This window comes from Coregonus lavaretus, assembly GCF_964263955.1.
Source record: "Coregonus lavaretus genome assembly, chromosome: 37".
Taxonomy (NCBI): domain Eukaryota; kingdom Metazoa; phylum Chordata; class Actinopteri; order Salmoniformes; family Salmonidae; genus Coregonus; species Coregonus lavaretus.
In genome coordinates this window covers 14,164,813-14,192,035 of record NC_140024.1, presented here as the reverse complement: position 1 = coordinate 14,192,035, position 27,223 = coordinate 14,164,813, and the positions used below count along the sequence as shown (strand labels likewise).

General features: G+C 44.4%; 1 protein-coding gene across 1 annotated transcript; it reads left to right on the top strand.

The window, feature by feature from the left end:
- Positions 1–954: 954 nt before the first annotated feature.
- Positions 955–26,502, top strand: LOC311111702 (myotubularin-related protein 10-like). Its single transcript, XM_084154501.1, has 16 exons — positions 955–1,562; positions 1,746–1,806; positions 7,632–7,768; positions 8,780–8,852; positions 10,969–11,111; positions 17,862–17,955; positions 18,295–18,442; positions 18,840–18,927; positions 21,072–21,160; positions 21,437–21,567; positions 22,287–22,356; positions 22,709–22,779; positions 22,926–23,098; positions 23,427–23,597; positions 23,769–23,951; positions 24,228–26,502. Exons 1-16 carry the CDS (start codon positions 1,506–1,508, stop codon positions 24,849–24,851), a joined length of 2,313 nt encoding a protein of 770 aa, XP_084010627.1. The 5' UTR covers positions 955–1,505; the 3' UTR covers positions 24,852–26,502.
- Positions 26,503–27,223: the final 721 nt, after the last annotated feature.

Genomic DNA, 27,223 nt, shown 5'->3' with positions numbered 1-27,223 from the left:
CCAGAACCCAACTCAAGAAAGGACCTGATTTACGAATGCATATACAGTTATAGCTGTTTGAGAAAGCATGCAAGATTGAGCAAAAATTGACACAAATGTGATATTTGATTAACCTATGTCAAGTCCTAGGTGATGGAGATCAGATCCACCCTCTTCCCCTGAAACACAAACACTCTGGTCCCCCGTTGAAACCATTTCCCCCAAGTATCTCCGTGCAGTCAGACCTTTGATTATTTTGTGCCACGAAGGCCACAATAATTTGCCCCCCTCTCTGATTGTCCGAGTGTGACCCCCTCCCCATGGGTCACTGCATCCAGTGTTGCCAGCACTGCCACTACCTGGGTGTGGGTACCCCACCGGAATCCCCACCAGCTAGGTACAAGGTCATCAAGGTTCTCATTAGCAGATTTGAGAATTCCCTTGCATATTATGCTCTCCCATCAGGGGGCTCTGGTTTTGTAGCTAGGACCAACCCTGCCAGGCAGGCTCAGAATCTTGAATGTTTTTGTGCCCACTCATGCTGGACTGAACATTTTCACTAGATGGTGCTAGTGCTCAGTCCTACAGTTGTGCTTACTGTTTCTCTGATATTGTGTGATATGTGTGATTGCCTAATTATTATGTAACATTGAATAAACATTGCATAAATAAAATTAACGTGATTTTTTTTTTTTGGGGGGGGGATCAATCATTGCAATATCAATTCGAATATCAATAGGCGACAGTGTATACTAAACATGATTAATCAAATCAAAATTAGTCGTAAATAGACATATATGAACGGACCAGATGATCCTTGAGGTATCAAGAGAGTGAGAGAAATCACTTTCTGGGGCCCGCCCATGCCCTCCGTTGTAGGTCAAAAGCCCTTAAGTTATTTATTTCTCTCCCAGATCTGTGATTGAGGGTGCAGCATAGACCGAAGCTCCTCCCTTGTCTGTCTTTGTCTCCACCCGAATGTAGACATGGCCGTTGTGTCCATATCAAAAAGGATTGCAAAGCGTTGGATATAATGCTGCTAGCTAAATCAATTATCACTGCTGTGTGTCAGCAGGGTTTACGTTGTGGAGTTCTTCTCCAGCAAGTTAGTGAATTAACCCACGGTCTTGCTGCCGCAAGTCGTTTGCAAAGTTCTGCAAATTCAATGCTTGCTAGTTAAGTTGTTTGACGAACTAAAACTTGCTTGCTAGCAGCTAACTACAAGGCTAGATGGCTAACGTTACTAGTAACTTGCTCGCGAGGAGGACAACCAGATCTCGCCAGCACAGCACAGCAGCTGTGTGTTGACACGAAAGGAGAAAGCCAGCAAGCTATGCCAGCCTGATCCAAATGGGGAAATCTATCTCGAAAAATTGACTGTATTGTTGACTTCACATTTTCAGCAGTTTATTTTTTAGCTGTTGTTATTGTGCTAGCCAGTTAGCTAACTTTTGACATTATTTTCTCACTGAAATCTTGGAAGTATCCATTAATCATCTTTAGTTATTGGACTCAAGCTATTAATAATGTTTTCTGTGAAGCCCTTGAAACCAACCTTTAAATCCTACCTTCTGCCTGTACAGGTGAGTAACCTTACTTGACTAGCTACGCTACGTTACTGTGTCCTCAGCATACTACTTGCTACTACTGAGTAGCTAGCTAGCTAGGATTACTTGTTAAATTCACTAGCTAACGTTATATGTTGTGCATCATTTAGTTAGCTTATTATAGACTAACAATCTGTCTCTGTTTTATCTTTCATGCAGACGGATCTGAAAAAAACTCCACAGCCACCAATCAAGAAGTTAGAGGCCAGGTTACTTCCAGGTGAGTTTACAGTTCCCTCTGCCACAGCTAGCTTGTTGTTTCTGACTGTTCTATTTGTAACGAACAACTATGTGATGAGTACGTAGAGGCTACAGAAATTAAACCACCCATCAAAATATCCCGCTCTTGTAAAAGAACCAGTAAAGGCTGATCTCATCCAGCTATAGTCTTTCTTCTCATGCTAATGTAGAAGATGACTGATATTTCAATGACCAGCCAGTGAAAACTCCCGTATCTCTTCAGCTAAATGTAATTGCTTGTTTTGAATGTGTAGTCTGTCAGTGCACCTGACTTGTGGTTTTGCGCACAGGTCTTTTGCATCCCTTATTGTCGCATCATTAGGCTGTGGTAATCTAATCTAATTTAGTCTATTTTCTATGGGCTGTCTCAAGTCACCATGGCAATGCAGTGCCTGCCTGGCCCCCTTTTCATCACAGCAACTAACAGCGCATAATTTAGCCTAAATGAACAATGGGCTGGTTCATATATTACTTCCTGACTTTGCAGTCAAATCCCAGCTCAGTGAGCATGCGAGTTGGTTAATGACTGTGTCTTAATAATAAGAGATTCACAAGGGTATTTCCTGTTCACAGAGCATCAGTCACTAAACGTTATTTCCCGCCTTTTGTGTGTTTTTCTTCACCACTTTGAGTTTTTAATGTGTGGCAGGGTCAGGTTTGTATACTTTTTTCCATTAAGTTGGCAGTTTGTGTGTGAGCTAAACTGACACCCAACCTCTCCATATTAGTAGTCCCCTGTAACTCAGTTGGTAGAGCATGGCGCTTGCAACGCCAGGGTTGTGGGTTCGTTTCCCACAGGGGGCCAGTATGAAAATGTATGCACTCACTAACTGTAAGTTGCTCTGGATAAGAGCGTCTGCTAAATGACTAAAATGTAAATGTAAATATTACATTTTGCTCCAGTGTATTAAGATATACAAGGAGATATTTAAAACAGAATGAAAAGAATGAAAATTCTGTATGTGTCTAACCATCACTCATCAAACGGTGTACAGGGAGGGGCCACTCAATTCATGTTGCCCCCCCCCCACCCCCCCCATAAGCCAGTTTGTGTAACAACAACATTCTTAAGCATTTCGGTTCATTCATGGCTGTTATGGAGGCCGAAGCTCACTGATATAACGGAGCAAGATTGAGAAACACTTGACCATGTAACATTGAATTATCATTATGCCTATATCTGCATCTGAGGACATGTAGCGAACCAGAGGTTGTGCTGTGGGACTAATTTCCCTTTGAGGCGTTCACTCCTTATAATTAAGCAACAGAGGATGGACCTTCCCTCATTCTAAAATAGAAGCTCCTTGCATGGTTTTGCTTGCACAGCTGAAATAAAAACAAAACCTCCCTCTTGCACTGTATTGCTGTTTTCTCTGCTCTGCAGGGCTCTACACTGACCTTTTTTTTTTTATTTCACATATGCGCCTAAGTTGGAAAATGTTTGTGTACACAGACATTTAGGAGCACAATCACAAATATTTGATGTAATAAAGCTAGAATCCTTAATTTTTAAGAATTGCACAGGAAAATATGTGAGTAAAACGGTCACACTGTAGAGCCCTGCTGTGGTTGTATAGTTTTACCCTTCTCTATTTCTCTAATCTATTTCAGCGGATCATTTTAAGACGCTGGTATGTTTTATAGAGGGATACCCACTGTTACTTGACTGTAGGTTATTGGTTATTGATGGGTTCTGCCAGTGTGTTTCAATGAATGCTGGCAGTGAAAGTAAACATGACGCACTCACACAGTGCCACCTGTCCTTGCTTTACAAAATAAGATCATCATCTCCTCTCCCTCAACTGGACTACAAACAGTTTAGCCTACAGTGAATCTCAGGTTTGATTTTACACCATGGTCTATGTTCTGATCTTTAGTTCATGGCTCTGTGAGGGTGGCCCTGAATGGAGAGACTTTGGCTTTGTTTGTCGGTCTCCCAGCTCCTCGGCAGTGTTGCTATGCGACTTGAATGTGACCCATTCAAATGGGTCTCTGATTGAATGGTCCATTCAAGTCCACATCACACTGACCAGACAGAGGACCGCAGTGGGGCTAACTCATCTCAACAGTCCTCCTCTCTCTTCCATCTTCCTCTCTCTCTCTCTCTCTGTTCATCTGTCCTCCTCCACCTCCTCCATTAATTTCTGTAGCTCTCTGTTTATCTCTCTGTCCTCCTCAGATTCTCTCTTCATCCCTGGCTGGATCCTTTGCTGGCTGCCCAACTCTAATTAGATAGTGAACAGTCTGCTTGTATTTCTCCCTCTTCTCTCTGATTGTTTTTATTTTTCTCCTCCTCTAGGCCTAGTTCTCTTTCTCTCTCGCTCTCGCTCTCGCTCTCGCTCTCTTACTCTTACTCTCTCTCTCTTTGTATGTGACTTGTGTTTCTGGAGTGTGTATGGGTGTCCAAACATAGATGACCAACATTGACTGTCTTGTTTAGGCTACTCGCTGACACACTGTTACCTTTATTACACACATTCATCTGAACTGTAGGCATCTGTAATGATAGTTAGACAGGTACTGTAATAGATTTTCCACTGTTGTTTTCTCAGTAGGAGAATGTGAGCTGAGGCCTCTCCTGAGGCGGTGGGAAAATGTGCCTGGCAGTGGTGTTTGCATGAGGCAAAGTTAACTCTCTGTACACTTCTCACCTCTCTAGCCCACATACTCTTGCTGTCCTCAGTCTCTCTTCACAACTTAGTTTGTTAGCACAAGAGTTCTGCTCTGTTAATCACACAACCTATGCTAATATGGGCAAAGTCATGAGTTTCTCAAAAGGAGGTGTCCTATCGCTATCCATCAACAATGTGTTGGTGTTACTGGCGCACTGTACTTTACTCTTGTACACTAGAATGCAGGTGGAATGCTGAAGCGTATCTGTCCATTTAATGGCTCTCTTTGTGTTGTAACTGAGGCATTTCTCCCTAGTCTCGTGTGACTCAGAGAGGATTGTGATAATCACTGTATACATAGGCCATGGTGGGTCTCTCTGAGTCTGTGCCCCTCGCCACCAGCTGTCCAAACTGTGATCTGGTCTGCTAGGTGCTGTACACAAACCCAGGAGGCCTGCTTTGAAAACTACAAAAACACAGGAAGCAAAGCCAGGTTGTGGTTAGTCAGGTCAGTTGGCAGGTCTGATCACATGACTAGCCGTATTCGCTTTAGGGTTTTGTGGACTTAGTAAAAAAGGAGAACCTCATCCTAGGAAGTGTTTGTTTCCTCCAGTATGGTCACATGATATACATGTTTTTGACATGCCAATCACAAATAGGATAGGCCTTGTGACTATTCTGGATCTGTGTTACCACTGGTCACATGATAGACCCCGACCTTGGCCAACTGACATTTATCTGAATAGGCATTGAAAGTAGCCAACTCTGTGATAAAAAGAGAGTGCTGTGATGTAAGCGGTTGATGACATGAGCACAGTACTGTTTGTTAGATGCTGTGGTAACCCAGGTTACTTACTGGCAGAGTTGCAGTCCAGTGGGGGTTAAAGGTTGCAGTCCAGGCTGTGTGTAGCTGTACTGTACTCTTGTGTCAGACCCGTCAGCATTCTGCCTCCCCAAAAGAGTTGTTAACTCATCAAGCCTGCAGATTATTAGACCCAGCTGTGGAAGTAAACACAGTAGTGATGGATTGGGGTGATGGTGGTCGGTAGCTGCCTTGTCCCAGAATTACGAGAGACAACCTATTTCTTCAGTCTCTCTCTGTTCCTTGTCTGATCTTAATCCATGCTGAGAAGCATGACAGTAGAACTCCACCCTACTATCCCCACTCCCCATCTCCAATAAGACTCACAGGCCATAACGTTTTATTGTTACATTCTTGTGCATACATTAAATAACTTGTGACGGTTATATAATGTAGCTTGTAAACAATGTTTTACATGGAATACAGGCAAGAACAAATAGACCTAGCCTTGGACGTAATTCATAAGTAACATGTTCAATTTTGTTTATTTGTCATATACAAGAAGTAGCCTACACAATAACCATCAGCATTTCATTTCACTGTGTACTCCATGTGTATATGAATGTACGGTCAGGCTCTAATATGAATGTACGGTCAGGCTCTAATTTGAATGTACGGTCAGGCTCTAATTTGTTCATAGACAATGCAGCGCATAATCTGAATGAATGCATCAAAAGAAACCAGCTAAATAGAAAGTGCCAGATTCCAGTTGGGCTGAATGGGTTACGCTCATGCTGACTCTGAGGAAAAACGGTCATTTTGACATGTGAGGATCCTGTTTGCAGTGCTGGGCCTGGTTTTCTTTGGCTGTTCCCTGCCTGTCCTACGGTAACCCTCTGCAAAGCAGCTCCAGCTGTTATGGGCGGGCTGGCCTATAGTCTAGCGACGCTGCAGTGTCACTCACAACCATACTGCCACGATATTAAACCAGAGGGAATCACCACTGCACTGCATTCATGTACTAGTCCATCATACAGTCTCTTCTACTTTAGTTCTTTTCTTCATGCATTGGTAAATTCATGCTTAATCTATCATGGAAAGTGAGGAATTTTGCACTGTGTGAAGGTAGTAGCTGTATTCATTGAACTGGTCATTCTTTAGATTTGAAATGTTTGAGAGAGACAATGGTTTGCCATAAACATTCATGTCCATCATTGCTGCCAGGGGGGTTGAGAGCTCGTTACTGTCAGACCTCTTAGGTCCCTGTTCAGTGACACAGGAAACGGCAACATCAATAAAAACAACGTGAATGGTTTAGTCCAGAAACTTACGGCCTAGTTTAGGACTGGGTACACCTGTCTTTGATAAAGAGGGGTTTTGATCTGAATGTAAAACTTGAGAGGAGGACCTCGATCCATCAAGCAGCCTTACTAACCAAAGCAGTCTCTGTCCATTTGAGGCTGGGCTCAGTTAAAAGTTTATGCTGGGCTCTCAGTTCTCTTAATGGCAGATCGTTTTCCCAGGAGGAGAACAACTAGGCCCTTCTGATCCCCATTCTCAGGCTCTGGCTCATGGGGTTTCCCTGGCAAGCCTGTAGTGCATGGGCTGAGTCTGTGAACTCTCACTGAATGGCCAGAGAGAGAGAATGATCCTGGAGTAGAAACAGTCTGCCGTGTGTGACTCATGGGCTCTTTTTATATTAAAAAATAAATACCTCTTGGAGCCGTGTGCATCTGGGCTATGGAGGTAATTAAAAACATCTGTTTGTGAGGAGGAGAGGAAAGTCCTGTAAATGGAGGGAACCCTCTTTGGTTCAGACACCAGGTTGTTGTCAGGCTGTGGGTGTTTGTGTTTGGTCCTGAGATGCTACTGGAACCAAAGAGGGGTTAAAGGGTGATGAAAGGGTAGAGGTCACAACAGGCTACTAGGCCTATAGGTTAGGGAACAGAGAGTGTTGTGTTGACCTCCTCTGTCATGAAGAGGTCTAGCTATTCTCTGACAGGTATTTCCATCACCCTGACAAAACGCCTCAGACTCAGGCTGGAATGTGGGGATCATTAGAGCCAATCCGAGGGCCTGAGATGAGAAATGCACAGATCACTCTCCAGCAGCGTAACAGGATGCCTCTGGCTGGATGGCAGAAACCAGAATGAGACTAGAAGATAGACATCTCAGTATGTGATCATTCCACTTCCATAGCACATTTTCCCCAGCTTCATTCATGTCATATTACTTTGTCATCAGCCCATGTTTTGTTTCATCGCTATAAGACTTAAAATAACTTTGGTTAACACTCACACCTTCTATTTCTGTCCCTTTTAGGCCGTTCTACCTCTTTTCCTTGAAACCTCAATGTCATGGTTAATGTTACTTCCTGTTTGTCATCGTCAGGGGAGATTGTGGTGAACGAAGTGAGCTTTGTGAGGAAGTGCATCGGAGCAGACAGCAGCCACGATGACCTGTGGGGGAAGCTGATATGCACCAACTTCAAGGTTTCCTTCATCACCCATGATGCCCTCCCCAAGCAGGTATGTTTTCAATGTGAGTGCACTCCAGTGGAGGCTGCTGAGGGGAGGACGGCTGGAGCGAATGGAATGGCATCAAACACATGGATACCATTCCACTGATTCCGCTCCAGCCATTACCACAAGCCCGTCCTCCCCAATTAAGGTTCCACCAACCTCCTGTGGTGCACTCTCTATGTGTGCCTCTCTCTCAAAAATGACTGTAGCGCTATGGGCTGGTTACCCGGACACGGATTAATCCTAGACAATCTCCATTCAAATGAATTTTTAGTCCAGGACTACTCTTAATCTGTGTCCCGGGAAACTGGCCCTACATGATCACATGTGAGTTTATTGTAGGTTTATTGGAGAAGGTGTGGTCAAGGTTGTCACATGATAAGCAATATGTGGGATAGGCCATGTGGGATGTCTGTTGTGAAATACCCATCAACAAAAAGGTTTGTAGGACACTGCCGTCTTTCTTCCAGTGTCAGCTTTCAGATGTTTTATGTGACTTCCCACCCTGTGCTTATAGACCACCTGTTTTGTGTTAAGCTTATTTGGATGCCTTTGCCTCTTAAACAACTTAAGTGAGTCATCCCAGACATGTTTACTTGAAAAATGAACGTTTATAGGACTCATGGACGGATTGCACTATTCTTGGAAATCCTGCCTTGATCTTAATGGTCCTAATTGATTGCAAAATATTGCAAAATTGTGGATTTGCCTTTTCAGTTCAAATGGGATAACTTTTAGATTCACACATTTGCTCGAAAGTTGTCAATGATCTCCATTCATCAGCTGATCCCATGTTAATCATTACATTTCATTGAAATACAAAAACGACAGTATCATCATCAGTGTTGCTGGCAGAGCATTTCCAGATGGTTCAAATGTTCTCTTCTCAGCTGTTGATAACATGTGGTGCAGTCCCACTCCGCTCCAGTTAAAACCTCTGGTCTCCCTGGTACTATTGTGTGCTTTTGCCCCAGGTACCTCCACTCCTCACCATGTTGTGTTCTGTTGTCTCCTCAGAGGTTCCAGGTTGCCAACCGGCTGCTTGGAGAGCACGATGTTCCCCTGGCGTGTGTGGAGCAAGTTGTGACAGGTAAGACCATGTGCTATTATGTTAACCATGGTGACGAGATGGTAAACAAACTCAAACAGCCATCTCCACCAAAAGTAGCCTGCTCATATGACACTGGCAGTCCCTTTAGTCCAGAAATAAAGAGCAGTTTAGGTTCCTGACAGGCCATGTTGTTTTTTTAATAGCCAGTGTAAAATAATTGACCCAGCTGTTGAATTATGAATGCACAATGGGCAGGTTGTGCTCTCCTCCTTTGAAATCCCCTTGAATGTTTTTTCTGATGGCTGAGGGACCAGTCGGATCTCATAGATCCAATCACGTCCCATCTGGCTGACCCCAGTCTCTGTGTTTAGGTTTTATTTGACTGTCCTGTACCAGGCTGATTTTAGACACACACCATTGACTTAAACCAGTTTTGGTGGCTGCCTGCCTGCTACCCCTGGTCACCAATCCGTTTTTAGTATCTCCATAGATGAGGTCATAGCCCAGACAGAGGGCCCTGGGCCTGGCTGAAAAGCCTGGTCAGGATTAACCTTGTTTGTGTAACTCATAGCCTCACTCTGCTGACATGGCTGGGAGCGTGGGGCTGTTGTGCTGAGCTGATAGAGCATGAAGCAATGTTTTCTACTCATTACGCCCTCAACAAAGGTCCTTTATGAGAGCCTTGGCTTGGCAAAAACACTGACCCAACGCTCCACCCACTACTCTGTAATGGACAAACAGAGACAAGGCATAGGTCTTGTCCTTGTCTGGTAAGTTAGTGAAGGTGTGTGCAGGTGGTGGTACACAGGCCAAGGCTGGATTCCTGGTGTGCCATGGAAACATGCATATCATCCCCTACTGAACAAAAATATAAACGCAACATGCAACAATTTCAAGATTTTACTGAGTTACAGTTCATATAAGGAAGTCAGTCAATTGAAATATATTAATTATGCCCTAATCTATGGATTTCACATGACTGGGCAGGGGCGCAGCCTGGGGTGGGCCTGGGAGGGCATAGGCCCACCCACTTGGGAGCCAGGTCCACCCACTGGGGTGCCAGGCCCAGCCAATCAGAATGAGTTTTTCCCCACAAAAGGGCTTTATTACAGACAGAAATACTCCTCAGTTTCTTCAGCTGTCCGGGTGGCTGATCTCGACGATCCCGCAGGTGAAGAAGCCGGATGTGTCCTGGGCTGGCATGGTTACAGGTGGTCTGCGGTATTTAGTCCGGTTGGACATATTGCCAAATTCTCTAAAACGACGTTGGAGGCAGCATATGGTTGAGAAATAACATTCAATTCTCTGGCAACAACGGTGGTGGACATTCCTGCAGTCAGCATGCCAACTGCACACTCTGTCAAAACTTGAGACATCTGTGGCATTGTGTTGTGTGACAAAACTGCACATTTTAGAGTGGCCTTTTATTGTCCCCAGCACAAGGTGCACCTGTGTAATGATCATGCTGTTTAATCAGCTTCTTGATATGCCACACCTGTCAGGTGGATGGATTATCTTGGCAAATGAGAAATGCTCACTAACAGGGATGTAAACAAATTTGTGCACAACATTATTGACAAATAAGCTTTTTGTGTGTATGGAACATTTCTAGGATCTTTTATTTCATCTCATGAAACATGGGACCAACACTTTACATGTTGCATTTATAATTTTGTTCAATATATTTAAGAGGGTGAAATAAACAGTTGAGTCTTGTGAGCCACTGGAAAATGTTTTACCGTATGTTATACTCGAGGAACCTCTGAAAAAGATGCTTCTGTATTCAGAAGTATTTCGAGTACTATGCCAGAAAGGGTTGTCCGGACATGAAGAATGAGGTTCCTCATTTGTTTTTAGACAGCTGAAGTCTATTGGATCAATTTCAGTTCCTACTTGATTGAATTTCTCTGAAGCTCTGTGGTGACATAGATACTCTGTTTTTCTGTGGGAAGCTGCCCACTTCACACATGTACATTTACCCCACACTATACTAGTGTTGTCCCAGATCTGTACTGTATGTGCTTTAGCCCAACTCCTCTACAAAACATTAGGCCTACAGACCTGGGTCCAGGCTACTACTGTTACTATTGGACTCTCCATTCGCCCTAATAAGCACTGTCTCACCCCTGGTCTTTGTTCTGTGTTTGTTCCTCAGTGAACGATGCTAAGGGGAAGCAGAAGGTTCTGGGATCTAACCAGAAGCTGAAGTTTAATCCCACCGAGCTCATCCTTTACTGCAAGGACTTCCGAATCATCAGGTTCCGCTTCGACGAGGCTGGGCCCCAGAGTGCCAAGAAGGTTTGTGATATAAGCTTTTTGAACAAAATGGACACTTGATGTATAGACACAATATAAATTGACGTGGTGTTGACTCTTGAATTGAACCTGAGGCTAGATACCAGCCATCTAGCATAGTAATCCTCCAACTCAACTGCGCCTCACCACTACAGTGGATTAGTTTCTAAGAGGATTTTCACTGGTAATTCACTGTGGAATGGAATGCCTCTGCTGTCAGTATAGCTGTTCCCAAAAGACTGCCACTGTCAGATTTAAATATTTTTTTAATCATCTCTTACTAGCCTACATGATTATCAGAGTTAAGTCCCATTATGTGAGTATGATAGCAAACATGCTGGCAATGACACTAGTTAATCCTTCATTTTGGATGAGTAAAAATGCCATGTGTACTATGTCCTCTTCTCCCAGAAAACCAAACAGGACTGTATGTGTATGGTAACCCCATTGACAACCACACTGAGGTGACTTTTGGAGAGCGTCTCCTTGGAGCCTTCTGGGGCCATGTAGGCTGCCCTGTATCCACCTTTCTATGCCTTTCCTCCTCTCTCCACCCCTCTTCTCCTCTCTCCACCCCTCTTCTCCTCTCTCCACCCGGTTGAGCTGCTCTGTGATGAGGGGATTAGAGTCTATCTCCCTTCCATCTGGCTGAGAGCCTGATTAGCTCAGTCTGACTCAGGAAGAGTCAGGGTGGCGTTGTCAGCATGTTATTAACAGATTGTATTGCTTTACATTTGTATTGCCTTTTAAGGCACTGTTCTCTAATAACTTTTTTTCCAAGTAAGAGAACAAAGTCAATGAGATTATGCTTAGATACAGTGGGGGAAAAAAAGTATTTAGTCAGCCACCAATTGTGCAAGTTCTCCCACTTAAAAAGATGAGAGAGGCCTGTAATTTTCATCATAGGTACACGTCAACTATGACAGACAAAATTAGGAAAAAAAATCCAGAAAATCACATTGTAGGATTTTTTATGAATTTATTTGCAAATTATGGTGGAAAATAAGTATTTGGTCAATAACAAAAGTTTCTCAATACTTTGTTATATACCCTTTGTTGGCAATGACACAGGTCAAACGTTTTCTGTAAGTCTTCAAAAGGTTTTCACACACTGTTGCTGGTATTTTGGCCCATTCCTCCATGCAGATCTCCTCTAGAGCAGTGATGTTTTGGGGCTGTTGCTGGGCAACACAGACTTTCAACTCCCTCCAAAGATTTTCTATGGGGTTGAGATCTGGAGACTGGCTAGGCCACTCCAGGACCTTGAAATGCTTCTTACGAAGCCACTCCTTCGTTGCCCGGGCGGTGTGTTTGGGATCATTGTCATGCTGAAAGATGCCCTTGCTGATGGAAGGAGGTTTTCACTCAAAATCTCACGATACATGGCCCCATTCATTCTTTCCTTTACAGGGATCAGTCGTCCTGGTCCCTTTGCAGAAAAACAGCCCCAAAGCATGATGTTTCCACCCCCATGCTTCACAGTAGGTATGGTGTTCTTTGGATGCAACTCAGCATTCTTTGTCCTCTAAACACGACGAGTTGAGTTTTTACCAAAAAGTTCTATTTTGGTTTCATCTGACCATATGACATTCTCCCAATCCTCTTCTGGATCATCCAAATGCACTCTAGCAAACTTCAGACGGGCCTGGACATGTACTGGCTTAAGCAGGGGGACACGTCTGGCACTGCAGGATTTGAGTCCCTGGCGGCGTAGTGTGTTACTGATGGTAGGCTTTGTTACTTTGGTCCCAGCTCTCTGCAGGTCATTCACTAGGTCCCCCTGTGTGGTTCTGGGATTTTTGCTCACCGTTCTTGTGATCATTTTGACCCCACGGGGTGAGATCTTGCGTGGAGCCCCAGATCGAGGGAGATTATCAGTGGTCTTGTATGTCTTCCATTTCCTAATAATTGCTCCCACAGTTGATTTCTTCAAACCAAGCTGCTTACCTATTGCAGATTCAGTCTTCCCAGCCTGGTGCAGGTCTACAATTTTGTTTCTGGTGTCCTTTGACAGCTCTTTGGTCTTGGCCATAGTGGAGTTTGGAGTGTGACTGTTTGAGGTTGTGGACAGGTGTCTTTTATACTGATAACAAGTTCAAACAGGTGCCATTAATACAGGTAACGAGTGGAGGACAGAGGAGCCTCTTAAAGAAGAAGTTACAGGTCTGTGAGAGCCAGAAATCTTGCTTGTTTGTAGGTGACCAAATACTTATTTTCCACCATAATTTGCAAATAAATTCATTAAAAATCCTACAATGTGATTTTCTGGATTTTTTCCCCTCAATTTGTCTGTCATAGTTGATGTGTACCTATGATGAAAATTACAGGCCTCTCTCATCTTTTTAAGTGGGAGAACTTGCACAATTGGTGGCAGACTAAATACTTTTTTCCCCCACTGTATGTGTACAGGATGACTCGATACACATGTCATGGAGCACTGCACAACAGCTGTCATTGCTAGGCAACCTACGTAGAAACTAGTGTAAAATGAACCTTCCACATTGTTACTCTGACTCATCTCTCTGAGCGAGTGGTGGATTATAGTCACAGATGTGTCATGTCTTTAGAGTGGAACCAAAGCACCGCTCAAAGGGCCCCAGTACAGCATGTGAAGAGTCGTGGGCGAGGTGTATTGGTGGTTTGTTTTCCTCAATGCTTGTTTTTGTTTGGTGTGAGGAAACAACGGCTTCCCTAATTTCTGACAGCAAAGCCAACAAACTAACAGGCCTGGTAAGAGCATTCACCTGGAGTTACCGAGCCCTGTGGGCCTGTTGAGCTCATGCTGGAAAATGTGAGGCAGTGAGAAGGAGCAGGGTAGGAGGGGAGAAGGGGGCCGGGTAGGAGGGGAGAAGGGGGCCGGGTAGGAGGGGAGAAGGGGGCCGGGTAGGAGGGGAGAAGGGAGCCGGGTAGGAGGGGAGAAGGGAGCCGGGTAGGAGGGGAGAAGGGAGCCGGGTAGGAGGGGAGAAGGGGGCCGGGTAGGAAGGGAGCCGGGTAGGAGGGGAGAAGGGAGCCGGGTAGGAGGGGAGAAGGGGGCCGGGTAGGAGGGAGAAGGAGTCACCCTGGATATAACCTGTCAGCCCCTTGGAACATGTGAAGCCTGGATAGAGAGGCTTTAAAGTCACCACAAAAAACAACCAGGGAACAAAACGTCTATTCAGCCCTCTAGTTTCTGATCACTCTGCAAACACAGATGCTGTTGCACCCCATGTTCTGTTCCAAAGGTCTCAGAAGCCAGGGGGCTGGAAGTGAATTCTAATGTGTTATGTGGAGGAAGGCCTCCAAGAGTTCTTAGCAGCAGCCCTGAGTCCTCTGCATGGCCGTGGCAGGGAGACCGCAGACCTCAGTATATCTTCCTGACCGCCTGCTTCTATGTACACACGCTGACCTTAGATCTCCAGCCAGAGCACATGGTGCGTGCCACATGGGAGCATTTTATGTCAGAGAAAGGGGGAGCTAGCGCTTGAAGCGCCTCAATAAACACCTGAAAGATATTGAGCTAAGAAGTAACTATCAACATTACCTGGCTACTCTGCCTTCCAGGGCTGTTTTTAAAAAAAATCTACAGAGACATTAACATCTTTGTTGGTTGGGTAACCCATGACAATTAGATTTGTTGTGTCTTGGGCACTCTTATGACAGCTGTTTTGAAGTCCAATGGTAACTCCTGGTTGTTTACGATTACACATGGTGTTTTTTAAGAATGGGTGTTTCTGCTGTAAGTATTGGAATGGTACAGAGTGGGATTTAACTGCGCTCCCTCACTCCCTGTGTATATTTCTTCACAGGGACACACAGTGTAATTACTGTGGGGAGCTAAACCAGGGCTCGGTCCTTGTTTTTCTTTGTGACATATGGAATGAAGCCATTCTATAATAGTTTATTATACCGAAGGAAATTACAGAGTTGGGAGCAGTGTCTCTCAAATACACATGCAGACGCCCGCACACACACATACATGAACACAAAAGTTCCTTCCTTGCGTCCTGTGTTTTGGTCGCAGCTCCTCCGGTGAATGGACAGCATTGTGTGATTCTATGCCACTGCCACTGACGGAAAGCATAAAAAACTGCCAGACTTTCAAATGTTTGCTTTGCTTTTCAATGTTAGCCTTTTATTAGAAATAGAGCGACATAAATGAATGTCTTAGTCACTCACTTAAAATGAAATACAGCACGTGGTGAAATTACTTGTATTTTTATTAATGGTGAAATTCAAGGTTGAAAATACATTTTACTCTTCATAGTATTCCTGTGTGAGGGTTCTATCTACCCATCAAGGTGCAGAAAACATGATTTAGTGCCTCAGCTGTTGAGAATGTCTGGGCTAAATAATAAATTCTGCTCTTTAAATGGTGGGATTTTGTAGCAAAGGTAGAGGCCCCTTGTAGCCAAGCCACAGCTTGAAGTGTTATTGAAAGTTCCCATGCAGGTTCCTGAGGCTTTAGCCAATAACAGCATCTCCTCCAAATGAATAAAAACAACTCCTGAAACAGGTGAACAGAAAAACATTCTGGCCGTGGTCAGCAGACTCCGAGGCAGCCAGAACGTGCCTCAGAGTGCATTTCAAAGACACAAATCATTGTAAAGGGACAGCATATCCTATGGAGTCACCGAAAACTGTCTCCATTCATAATACAGAATTATCTGCCGTCACGTCTCAAAGATTCTAGCAGACCATCTTCCTTAGATTGTATTGTTGGGGCCAGGAGTTTTTCCAGACTCCCTGACCTGACAAGTGGTGCATTTCCATACAGGATTTACCCCAGTGTTTTACCCAAAAGGCTCAGACTTTTCTGTTTCCATCTATGCGGGCTGGCACCCATGTCTCACTGGGCCATGGCTCCGGCAGATCTGCTCTCACCTGGGGCCAAAGCCAGGCCACTGGTACTTTTCAGGTTGCAATTACATAACAATGGTTAACTATGAACTTTAACACCTTCTCACAAAGCAAGTCCTCACTGCTAGCCCTAGCTATGGAAACAATTTCCCTAGTATAAGATAAAGGCATATGCACTAGTGTACCACTGGTGTTACAGTCAAAAAGCAGCAAAGGAAAACTTCCAGGCTCCAGTTTTAGGTTATAACTAGGCCCTACAGTGCATTCGGAAAGTGTTCAGACCCCTTGACTTTTTCCACATTTTGTTACAGCCTTATTCTCAAATGGATGAAATTGTTTTTTCCCCTCATCAATCTACACACAAGACCCCATAATGACAAAGCAAAACACAGGTTTTTAGAAATTTTTGCAAATGTATAAAAAATAAACAGAAATATCAAATTTACGTAAGGATTCAGACCCTTTACTCAGTACTTTGTTGAAGCACCTTTGGCAACGATTAAAGGCTCAAGTCTTCTTGGGTATGACGCTACAAGCTTGGCACACCTGTATTTGGGGAGTTTTTCCCATTCTTCTCTGCAGATCCTCTCAAGCTCTGTCAGGTTGGATGGGGAGCGTCGCTGCACAGACATTTTCAGGTCTCTCCAGAGATGTTCGATATACTTCAAGTCTGGGCTCTGGCTGGGCCACTCAAGGACATTCAGAGACTTGTCCCGAAGCCACTCCTGCGTTGTCTTGGCTGTGTGCTTAGGGTCGTTGTCCTGTTGGAAGGTGAACCTTCGCCCCAGTCTGAGGTCCTGTACGCTCTGGAGCAGGTTTTCATCAAGGATCTCTTTGTACTTTGCTCCGTTCATCTTTGCCTCAATCCTGACTAGTCTCCCAGTCCCTGCCACTGAAAAACATCCCCTCAGCATGATGCTGCCACCACCATGCTTCACCGTAGGGATGGTGCCAGGTTTCCTCCAGACGTGACGCTTGGCATTCAGGCCAAAGAGTTAAATCTTGGTTTCATTGGACCAGATAATCTTGTTTCTCATGGTCTGAGATTCTTTAGGTGCCTTTTTGCAAACTCCAAGTGGGCTGTCATGTGCCTTTTTACTGAGGAGTGGCTTCCGTCTGGCCACTCTACCATAAAGGCCTGATTGATGGAATACTGCAGAGATGGTTGTCCTTCTGGAAGGTTCTCCCATCTCCACAGAGGAACTCTATAACTCTGTCTGAGTGACCATCGGGTTCTTGGTCACCTCCCTGACCAAGGCCCTTCTCCCCCGATTGCTCAGTTTGGCCGGGCGGCCAGCTCTAGGATGAGTCTTGGTGGTATCAAACTTATTCTATTTAAGAATGATGGAGGCCGCTGTGTTCTTGGGGACCATCAATGCTGCAGACATTTTTTGGTACCCTTCCCCAGATCTGTGCCTCGACACAATCCTGTCTCGGAGTTCTATGGACAATTCTTTTGACCTCATGGCTTGGTTTTTGCTCTGACATACACTGTCAACTGTGGGACCTTTATATAGACAGGTGTGTGCCTTTCCAAATCATGTCCAATCAATTGAATTTACTACAGGTGAACTCCAATGAAGTTGTAGAAACATCTCAAGGGTGATCAATGGAAACCGGATGCAGCTGAGCTCAATTTCGATTCTCATAGCAAAGGGTCTGAATGCTTATATAAATAAGGTATTTATTTTCTAAAAACCTGTTTTCGCTTTGTCATTATGGGGTATTGTGTGTAGATTGCTGAGGAAAAACATTAATGCTATCCATTTTAGAATAAGGCTGTAATGTAACAAAATGTGGAAAAAGTCAAGGGGTCTGACTACTTTCCGAATGCACTGTATGTACTGTATATTTGCCTGGACCTGTTCAGTTCCTTCCTTTTGAAGTCATGTGTGTTGCCCCACCCTGTGATTTAAGGTTTGCCTGGCCATCGCTCACTACTCCCACCCCGCAGATCCCCAGCTGCTGTTTGGCTTTGAGTACGTAGGGAAGCAATACTACGGATCTTTGGGTAGGTACACAGTACACTGGTTAATCATCTGGTTCTGAGTGAAAAGGCTTTGACACACCCTTATTCCCTGTGACCTGCCAAACTGTTCAAGCTATCAATAGCATCCCCACTGTACATGTCTTGACATGTGAGGAACCTAAAGGAAAACATGCTGAATACACTGTTAACACAACAATGTGATCAATTGAGTTTAGTTGAAACACCGGGGCATTGGTTGTATCAAATGTGAATCATCAATAAAGAACAGATATTTACAATTGTTGCAATGTTTGAGTTGAAGGAAACACAGCAAGCAGGTGTGTGTCTTTAATTTGCATGCGATCACTGTTACATGTGAAGGGGAGCGAGTTAATGGAGGAGATCCCGGAGGAGGACTGCAGATACCCCTATTTGACCGGCCCTCTGAATGGGACAGAGAGATCAAGAGAACGGGTGCAGCAGAGTGGAGGGTGTGCTCCATCAACGAGGGCTACGTTGTCTCACCCAGGTGGGGCCCACATCGTTTAGGGGAGTAGGGAGGGAGGGTTCTGCAGGCCTGAGCTCATTTTCTAAATGACATCATGGATTATTACCAGATTTGGATTATGATTAACATAGCTCATTAGAGTGTCATAATCCTCATCAGGCATAACGGTAACGCATTATGTAATACACTTAGGTAATGGCTTACATTAACACTTTATGTAATATAATCTTTGTTGAGATGGAAATGTAGTAATTGCTGCACTTGCTGCCACAGATTTGAGGTTAGATCTTTTCATATTGTGGTGAACCATTCAGAATCTGCTGTGGCTAATATGGCGCCTGACTCAATGACATAAAATGTTAACCTCTTGTCATTTGGAGCATCTCTGCATATTTCCCTCCTATCTTTCTCTCTCTAGTCTCCCAGAGTACTTTGTGGTCCCAGTGTCCCTGGCGGATCAAGACCTGAAGCAGTACTTATGTTTTTTCACTGCTCGCCGCATCCCTGTGAGTGGCCGGCCTCTTTCATCCCCAGAAAACAACAGCTTTTGCTTAATAAAAGCCTTTCTCACTGTTTTAGACAGAATTCCCTAGACCAGGGGTGTCAAACTCATTTTAGCTCAGGGGCCACATGGAGGAAAATCTATTCCCAAGTGGGCCGGACCGGAAAAATCATGGTATATATAACTTAAAAACAACAACTTCAGATTGTTTTCTTTGTTTTAATACGATCAACATACAACATAAAGCTGGAGCCTGAGGACAGTGTGTCCAAAATAGTACAAGCACAACATCACTATTAATCATAAAACACGTCAAGTTTATTTGAAAATTCTAAAGAAAAAGAACACACAAACACACAATGCCTCAGTGATTAACAGAACTGTTTCACAGATCACAGAACTATATCAGGGTGTCATTTCTCAGGCAGAAATGTAGATAAAAATTATGAAATCCTGTTCCCCAAACAAGTGCAAGAACCACAGAATCAAGAATAGGTTAAATATACAAATAAAATCAATTAAAAACAATAGCACATCAACATATAAACATAAATCTGAAAGCGTTGCTCAAACTCCCGTAACAGTCCCGTTATTTTATCTTTGAACCGCTTCATGTCTGCCACATGTTGGGTCGCGCACACATTTTTCAGACAGGGGAAGTGAGCTGCATCACCACCGGCAAGTTGCGTCTCCCACAATGACAGCTTCAACTTGAAAGAACGTATGCTGTCATAATACTGCATGACAACTTTGTTGCGCCCTTGCAGCTGTTTGTTCAAGTTATTCAGGTGCTCTGTAACATCCACCATAAATGCAAGGTCCGGCATCCATTCTGCGGAATGAAATTCTAACACTGGTTTGCCCTTTTCTTCCATGAACTGTTCAATTTCTTCTCGTAAATCAAAGAAACGCCTCAGCACAGCACCTCGGCTTAACCATCTTACCTCAGTGTGGTATGGCAGGCCATAGATGTGGTCTTTCTCTCTGAGAAGGCTGTCAAACTGACGGTGATTCAGGCTTCTGGATCGGATGAAATTAACAGTTTGGATGATCACCTTCATGACGTTATCCATCTTTAATGACTTGCAACACAAAGCCTCCTGGTGCAAAATACAGTGAAAAGTCAAAAAATCACGTCCTCCATTTGCAGATTGCACTTTCTCTCTGAACTTTGTCACAACGCCTGCTTTTTTTCCCGATCATTGAGGGCGCACCATCTGTAGCCAGGCTGACAGCGCGGGACCAGTCCACTCCGACCCTGTCCAGCGCGCCGACGAGTGCGGTAAAAATATCAGCTGCTGTCGTTGTATCTGTCATCGGCACCAACTCCACGAACTCCTCGGTGACGGTCAATGTGTCATCAACTCCGCGGATGAAAAAATGGCCAGTTGTGCAACATCTGTAATGTCCGTGCTTTCATCAATTGCAACCGAAAACGCAATAAATGACTTTACTTTTTGCTTCAACTGGCTGTCCAAATCCACTGAAAGATCGGAAATCCTGTCTGCAACTGTGTTTCTTGTCAGGCTGATATTTGCAAAAGCCTGCCGCTTTTCAGGGCACACAATCTCCGCTGCCTTCATCGTGCATGTTATTACAAATTCACCCTCACTAAATGGTTTTGAAGCCACTGCGATTTCATTAGCAATGAGGTAGCTAGCTTTCACTGCAGCGTCACTGATGTCTCGGCTGTGAGTAAACACAGACTGCTGTTTCTTCAGACCCGCCAACAGTTCATTCACCTTCTCTCATCTCCGCTGTCCTTGAAAGTTGTCATATTTGTCGGCATGAAGACTCACATAGTGGCGACGAAGGTTATATTCTTTCAGCACTACAACATGCTCTGAACACACCAATAAAAATATATATATATATATATATTTTTTTATTTTTTATTTTTTTTACCATCTCGCGGGCCGGATTAAACCCGTTTGCGGGCCTGATCCGGCCCGCGGGCCGTACGTTTGACACCCCTGCCCTAGACAGACCATTTCTATCAATTATTAATGACTCCGATTTGTTAAGTGCTTTGAGAGGAGTGACTATGCATTTCAGCGTATGTGAGCGTTTGTAAGTGAGAGAACGAGGGAGACTTTGTGTGTGACTGCTGAACCATGACAAGCTGGTGTGTGTGTGTGTTTCCCCAAGTTATGGTGCTGGAATCACCCCAACGGGAGTGCCCTGGTGCGCATGGCCAGCATCAGTGACCCACTGCAGCAGAGGAAGCTGGACCAGAGGTACAATAAGACTGAATAGAATATCGATGAATACATTTGTATTTGTTGATGTTTTCATATTGTTTACTACAATCAACTGTTTTCAATTTCCTTTCAAATAGTGTGATTATCATGTCAGCACTGTGATTTGTTCTTTTGGCATAACTGACAAGCGAGATTGCCAAACTATTCTGTCCAGACTCGCAGTACCAAAGATAAGTAAATAAACTGCTTGTCAAATAAGCAGTGCTGTTAAGACCATTTCCAACAGTCTTTTCCTGCTCTGTGCTGTGGTAGGATCTGTAGTGCCATAACAAAGAGCCACCCACAGCGCAGTGACGTCCTCAAGTCTGACCTGGACAAGAACCTGCCCAACATCCAGGACATCCAGGCTGCCTTTGTCAAAGTGCGGCAGATCTGTGTCATCGGTAAGTTGGAGGAGTTGAAATGTTGGGCCTCCTGAGTGGCTCAGCGGTCTAAGGCACTGCATCGCAGTGCTTGAGGCGTCACTACAGCCCCGGGTTCGATCCCAGGCTGTGTCACAGCCGGCCGTGACCGGGAGACCCATGAGGCGGCACACAATTGGCCCAGCGTCGTCTGGGTTAGAGGAGGGTTTGGCCAGCCGGGATTTCCTTGTCCCATCGCGCTCTAGCGACTCCTTGTGGTGGGCTGGGCGCCTGCAAGCTGACTTCGGTCGCCAGTTGGATGGTGTTTCCTCTGACACATTGGTGCGGCTGGCTTCCGGGTTAAGCGAGCAGTGTGTCAAGAAGTAGTGCGGCTTGGCAGGGTCGTGTTTTGGAGGACGCATGGCTCTCGACTTTCGCCCCGCCCGAGTCTGTAGGGTAGTTGCAGCGATGGGACAAGACTGTAACGACCAATTGGATATCACGAAATTGGGGAGAAAAAGGGGTAAAAGTAAAAAAAAATATATATATATATATATATATATATATATATATATATATATATAAATAATAATAATAATAATAATAATAATAATAATAATACAAAATATATAATGAATATGTGATAAAAAAAATCCAAAGTTTTTTAATGAAGGCACTTTGTTGTTCTTAGGCTTTTATTGCTGCTCTTAGGGATTCTGAAAGCTCTTTGGATGTTTGACTGTGTGTTTGTTTGTGTGCAGAGCCCTTTGAGGAGTCTGAGGAGAAGTGGCTGTCGTCCATGGAAAGCTCTCGATGGCTGGAGTATGTCAGGTATGTCGAAATATTTAGACGCCACTGGCCCAGCAGGTTGGCTCACCATGCTGTTTGCACTGGCAGTGCCGCTGTCCTGTCCTGCATGAAGTTTAGTTTAGAAAAGTACTAGCATTGACAAACGCTCCAGCTGGTTCTCTCTCTCTCTCTACCATCTGGTGTATATATTAGTCCTTTTATTTACACTTTTTAATGGTGGTAATATTTACAGAACAAGTACAGGATCATTTTGGTTGGACTCAGCTTTTGGGCAGAGTTAATGAATGTCGTACTTAAGAAGATGTATGTGTAAATGTTACATATTTGTGCCTAGAGTAAAGTCAACTGTATCCTTTCATATTCCTGGCTCCAGGGCCTTCCTGAAGCATTCAGCCGAGGTAGTCTACTTGCTGGAGGGAAAACATGTGTCTGTCATTCTGCAAGGTAAAGAAACACATGGTTTTGTCCTTTAGTTGTTTGTCTGTCTGTTTGCTGTCTGTGTGTGTCTTGTCTGTCTGTCTGTCTGCCTGTCTAACCTGTATTTCTCACTTTTATTTTCTCTCTCTCTCTCGTCTCTCTCCTCTCTCCAGAGGAAGAAGACCGGGACCTGAGCTGTGTGGTGTCCTCTCTGGTACAGCTGATGCTGGACCCTCACTTCCGTAGCCTCGCTGGCTTCCAGAGCCTGGTGCAGAAGGAGTGGGTGATGGCTGGCCATCGGTTCCTCGACCGGTGCAACCATTTGAAGAAGAATGACAAAGAGGAGGTAGGCTCTGTCTATTTGATACTTGACATGTTGCTTGACATGGAGATGTACTTTGAAATGTTGTCATTGTTTTTGTGCCCAGTGATTTTAATCATTTTACATTTTAGTCATTTAGCAGACGCTCTTATCCAGAGCGACTTACAGGATCAATGAAGGTTAAGTGCCTTGCTCAAGGGCACATCAACAGATTGTTCACCTAGTCGGCTCAGGGAGTCAAACCAGCAACCTTTCGATTACTGGCCCAACGCTTTTAATCGCTAGACTACCTGCCACCCTTAATCACAATATTCTCTACCTTTCCTCCTCTTCCTGTCCTCCATTCCCTCAGTCTCCTCTGTTCCTGCTGTTCCTGGACTGTGTGTGGCAGATTATAAATCAGTACCCTGCAGCCTTTGAGTTCACTGAGACCTACCTGACTGTGCTCAGTGACAGCATGTGGATCCCTGTCTTCAGCACCTTCCTCTTCAACTGTCCCCAGCAGCGCACTGAGAACAGCATGGTGAGGGGCTCACACACACAAAAATACACAAATACAGGAAGCTCCCCCTCAACCCTCAACAACAGAATTGCGGTTGTATTCAACTCCGTCAACACACCTCTGATATGATGCAGCTCAGAACTGTGTGCAGCTGTGTGCAGTATGAGTAACCATACCTGTCCTCCTCCACAGGACTTTGCTAAGAGTAAGTGCATCCCTCTGGGAAAAGAGAAGGCCTTGCGTTTCCCCCCTGTCTGGGACTGGTCACAGCAGTTCACCCCCAAAGACCAGGCCCTCTTCAACAACCCCATGTATGTTGGCAAAGGTGCCACCTGTGTGCAGAACGGAGCAGTGAAATCCTTCAGACGCACCAAGGTCAGTTTGCTCTCTTGGTTTGAGAATGCAAATTAATACAATGAAACTACCCCTTAACAGGATAAGTACATTTAAGTTCTAGACAGGCAAATTAGGGAGCTTTGCAAGAATAGCTATGCAAGTCTATCCAGGGACAGTCACAGATACCTGGCAAATAACCTGAATTCTTGAAGATCAAAATGTCATGTTCATCAATGTAAAATAAACACCATCTACATGTATGTACATTCTAAATTGAATAACTTGTAAATAAGTTTGTGTTCCTTTCTCTTCCAGAAAAACTACAGTTCTACACTCCGAGGGATGCCCTCTTCCCTGAGGAACATCCTGATGGACGGCCATGACAGCCTCACCCTGACCAGGCGGAACTCCCTGGTGCTGCGGCTCAAACCAGACTTCTCCCAGATCAGAGAGGTGGTGGAGAGCCCAACAGAGCGCTTCTTCAAGGACTGGTTCTCCCGGCCCGCCGACCTGCAAGGGATGCTCATCCCTCAGCTCCTGGCTTCACACCTGGCCCTGTGGAGGCTCTACTTCCTGCGCTGGGTTCCTGAAGCACGCATCCCCAAAGGCGGCCCTGTTACCGCATACCACAAGCTCTCCCAGCTGGCTGATGAGATAGAGATGCTGCAGAGCCAGCTACGCCAGTACAAGGGGGCCACTCCGGCCAGCACCCCGACCTCCACCCCCAGCGCCCCCCCATCAGACCACAGCAGGATGTACTTTAAGGCCGGCTCCACCCACGAGCCCTCGTCAACTCCAGAGTACCTCAGCTCCTCCTTCCCCTTCTCTCCCGTGGGGAACATGTGCCGCCGCAGCATCCTGGGCACTCCTCTCAGCAAGTTCCTGAATGGAGCAAAGATATGGCTCTCCACTGAAACTCTGGCCAGTGAGCCACTCTGAGGTCCCGTGGCTAAAGTTCTCACTCAAATCAGTGCTTAGCTCAGTTGAATGTGATGATGTGGCAGTTTGTTTTTGCACAAGATTATTCATCTTTGCTTAAATCGCACATTTCTTTAGGGTTTTGCCAGGGTTGCTCTCTGTAGGGTGTCAATTTTGATTTCCAGTTTCACTTTACTGTTTTAGATTCAGTTGAGTACATAGAAGAATGTTAGTGGAAGATGATTTTGTAGTGACATTGATGTAGCGCTGATGACACTTTTAGAAGGAAAACAGGAGCTATGAGGAGGAGGAGGAGTTAAATCTGTGGTAGACACTTATCTCTTTATTTGTATCACTTAATATAGTTTAGTTGTATTTCTAGAGACCTTCTGGTAAGGTACTGCATTAATTCTAGAATGAATAATAACCAAATCATGAATAGTGAAAGGAGAAGGACCGACAGGGCTAATTATTAGTAGGCCTTCTTGCAGGAAATGATCATCAATCACGCAACACACCAATAAAATGCCAGGGAACTGGCACTGGAAAATGTCTTCACTGTTCAAGACAAGACATTTGTGGACATTCATCAATCAACTTTTCCCTTGATGGCTTTGGCATTGAAATGCATCAGTATATGGACATGTAAGCTTTGGCGCTGTGGGCAGTGAAGAACCACTGGGCAGGCTGGATACCTGTCCTATCATTACTGTACACCCACAGAGCCTGAACTGATGCTGCTAATGGCTGGACACCGCCTGAACTGATGCTCAGACAATCGGCATGTCCGTTCACCATAGCCAGGTGATGTGGGTTTGAAGTGGAGACGTAAACAGTTGGAATCTGTTTTCTCTAATGAGCCCGCATTGCTCATTCACCTGATATTCACTAGGCAAATCCCAAATATGAAGTGTTCTATGACATAACTACTGGTAATGGTGGTTGTTGTTTGAATCATGAGAAGGTGAAAATAATATTGGTAAATAATGTACAGTTTTTATTGCTTGAAATTACTTATTTGACTATTTTCTAATTATGGTACTTACTAATGTTTAGCCCCTACTTTTAGTTTATATTCCATTAATGCACAGCCCTCGTTTTAGTTTACCACTAATTCACACCATTGGTGCACTCAGCACTGTTATTGTATGACAATTGTGCTCCTCTTCATTTGACACAATTTGATATTGATCAACAGTGCATGTATTTATTCAGTTATGCAAATGGCCTCAAACAGGGATGTAGGAAATTCTCAGTGCCTTTTTAGATGGAAATGTGGGTTTACTTACTGTGTTCAATGTACCGGGTCACTTCTATCACTTATTCTACTATGCATGTTGTTACACCCAGAGTAATGACATTAGGAGAGACTGAGTACTTCAAAGGCTGCATCTGGAAGCCAAATTGAAGTGCTTGATCTGAAGTAACACCTTGTTGGGATTAATGTTATGTTGTACCTTTGTGCTCTGTGGAGTGTCACTGTGTTACATCAAGTTTGGAGATACATTTATGGTTTGCAGAGCACTTGTTGGATAATTGAGGGGTCTGAAGTGCAATAATGATCCTCTCCCCACTTCAAAAGCACTGTCAACACTCTGACCACAGGGATCACAGCTGTAAGACCAAATGTCAATGTTAAAGAATTTAGAGCAAATAAAAATGTCTAAACATTTCTGAAATTGTTGTTTTTTGTTATGTGGGGGGGTAGATATGTGTGAATATTGTTGTATTTCACAGACACCCAATAAGGTGGCTGCAACGCTTGTGACTGGGCTGGATTGGAAAGCTGTCAAAATGAGATGATTAGCAATGTCTGCAACCCAGATTTATGAGGGAAACTGAAGATATTCACATGATATTCAAATTAATATATTAACCATGCTATATGCAGGTCTGATATTAGTCAAACCAGGTCATACTACAGTCAGTGTATGGATAAGAAAATGCAAAGCTACTGTACACACTGTAACTCAAATCAATAAGCATGCCACCAGCACCCCCTGCTGTAAGTTCGGAGCATCAACCGGGAAATTTGCAAAAACACATCACAATAACATACCGGTACTGTAAATCTGAGAAAGTACTGCATTCGTAATTCAAGCACCTCCTAAAGAATCTAAAGGAGGGACCCATAATGGGCTAAAATACCACTTGTTTTCATTGCCTTAGTATTGTCATTTAGAGGAACAAGGCAATGTGTGTTCCGAAGGGAAATAGGTAATTCCCTCAATTGTGCATGCAGACATTTGGGGAAAAATGTCAATTCAAGTGTTCCTAGCAGAAGGTAAACGTGCCTATGTTGTTTTTTTTGGCCATGAAGCTTACATTTATTGAAAATTATCGGATTTCTATGCCGCAAAATCATCCAGGAAATCGAATTTACTATGTGTGAC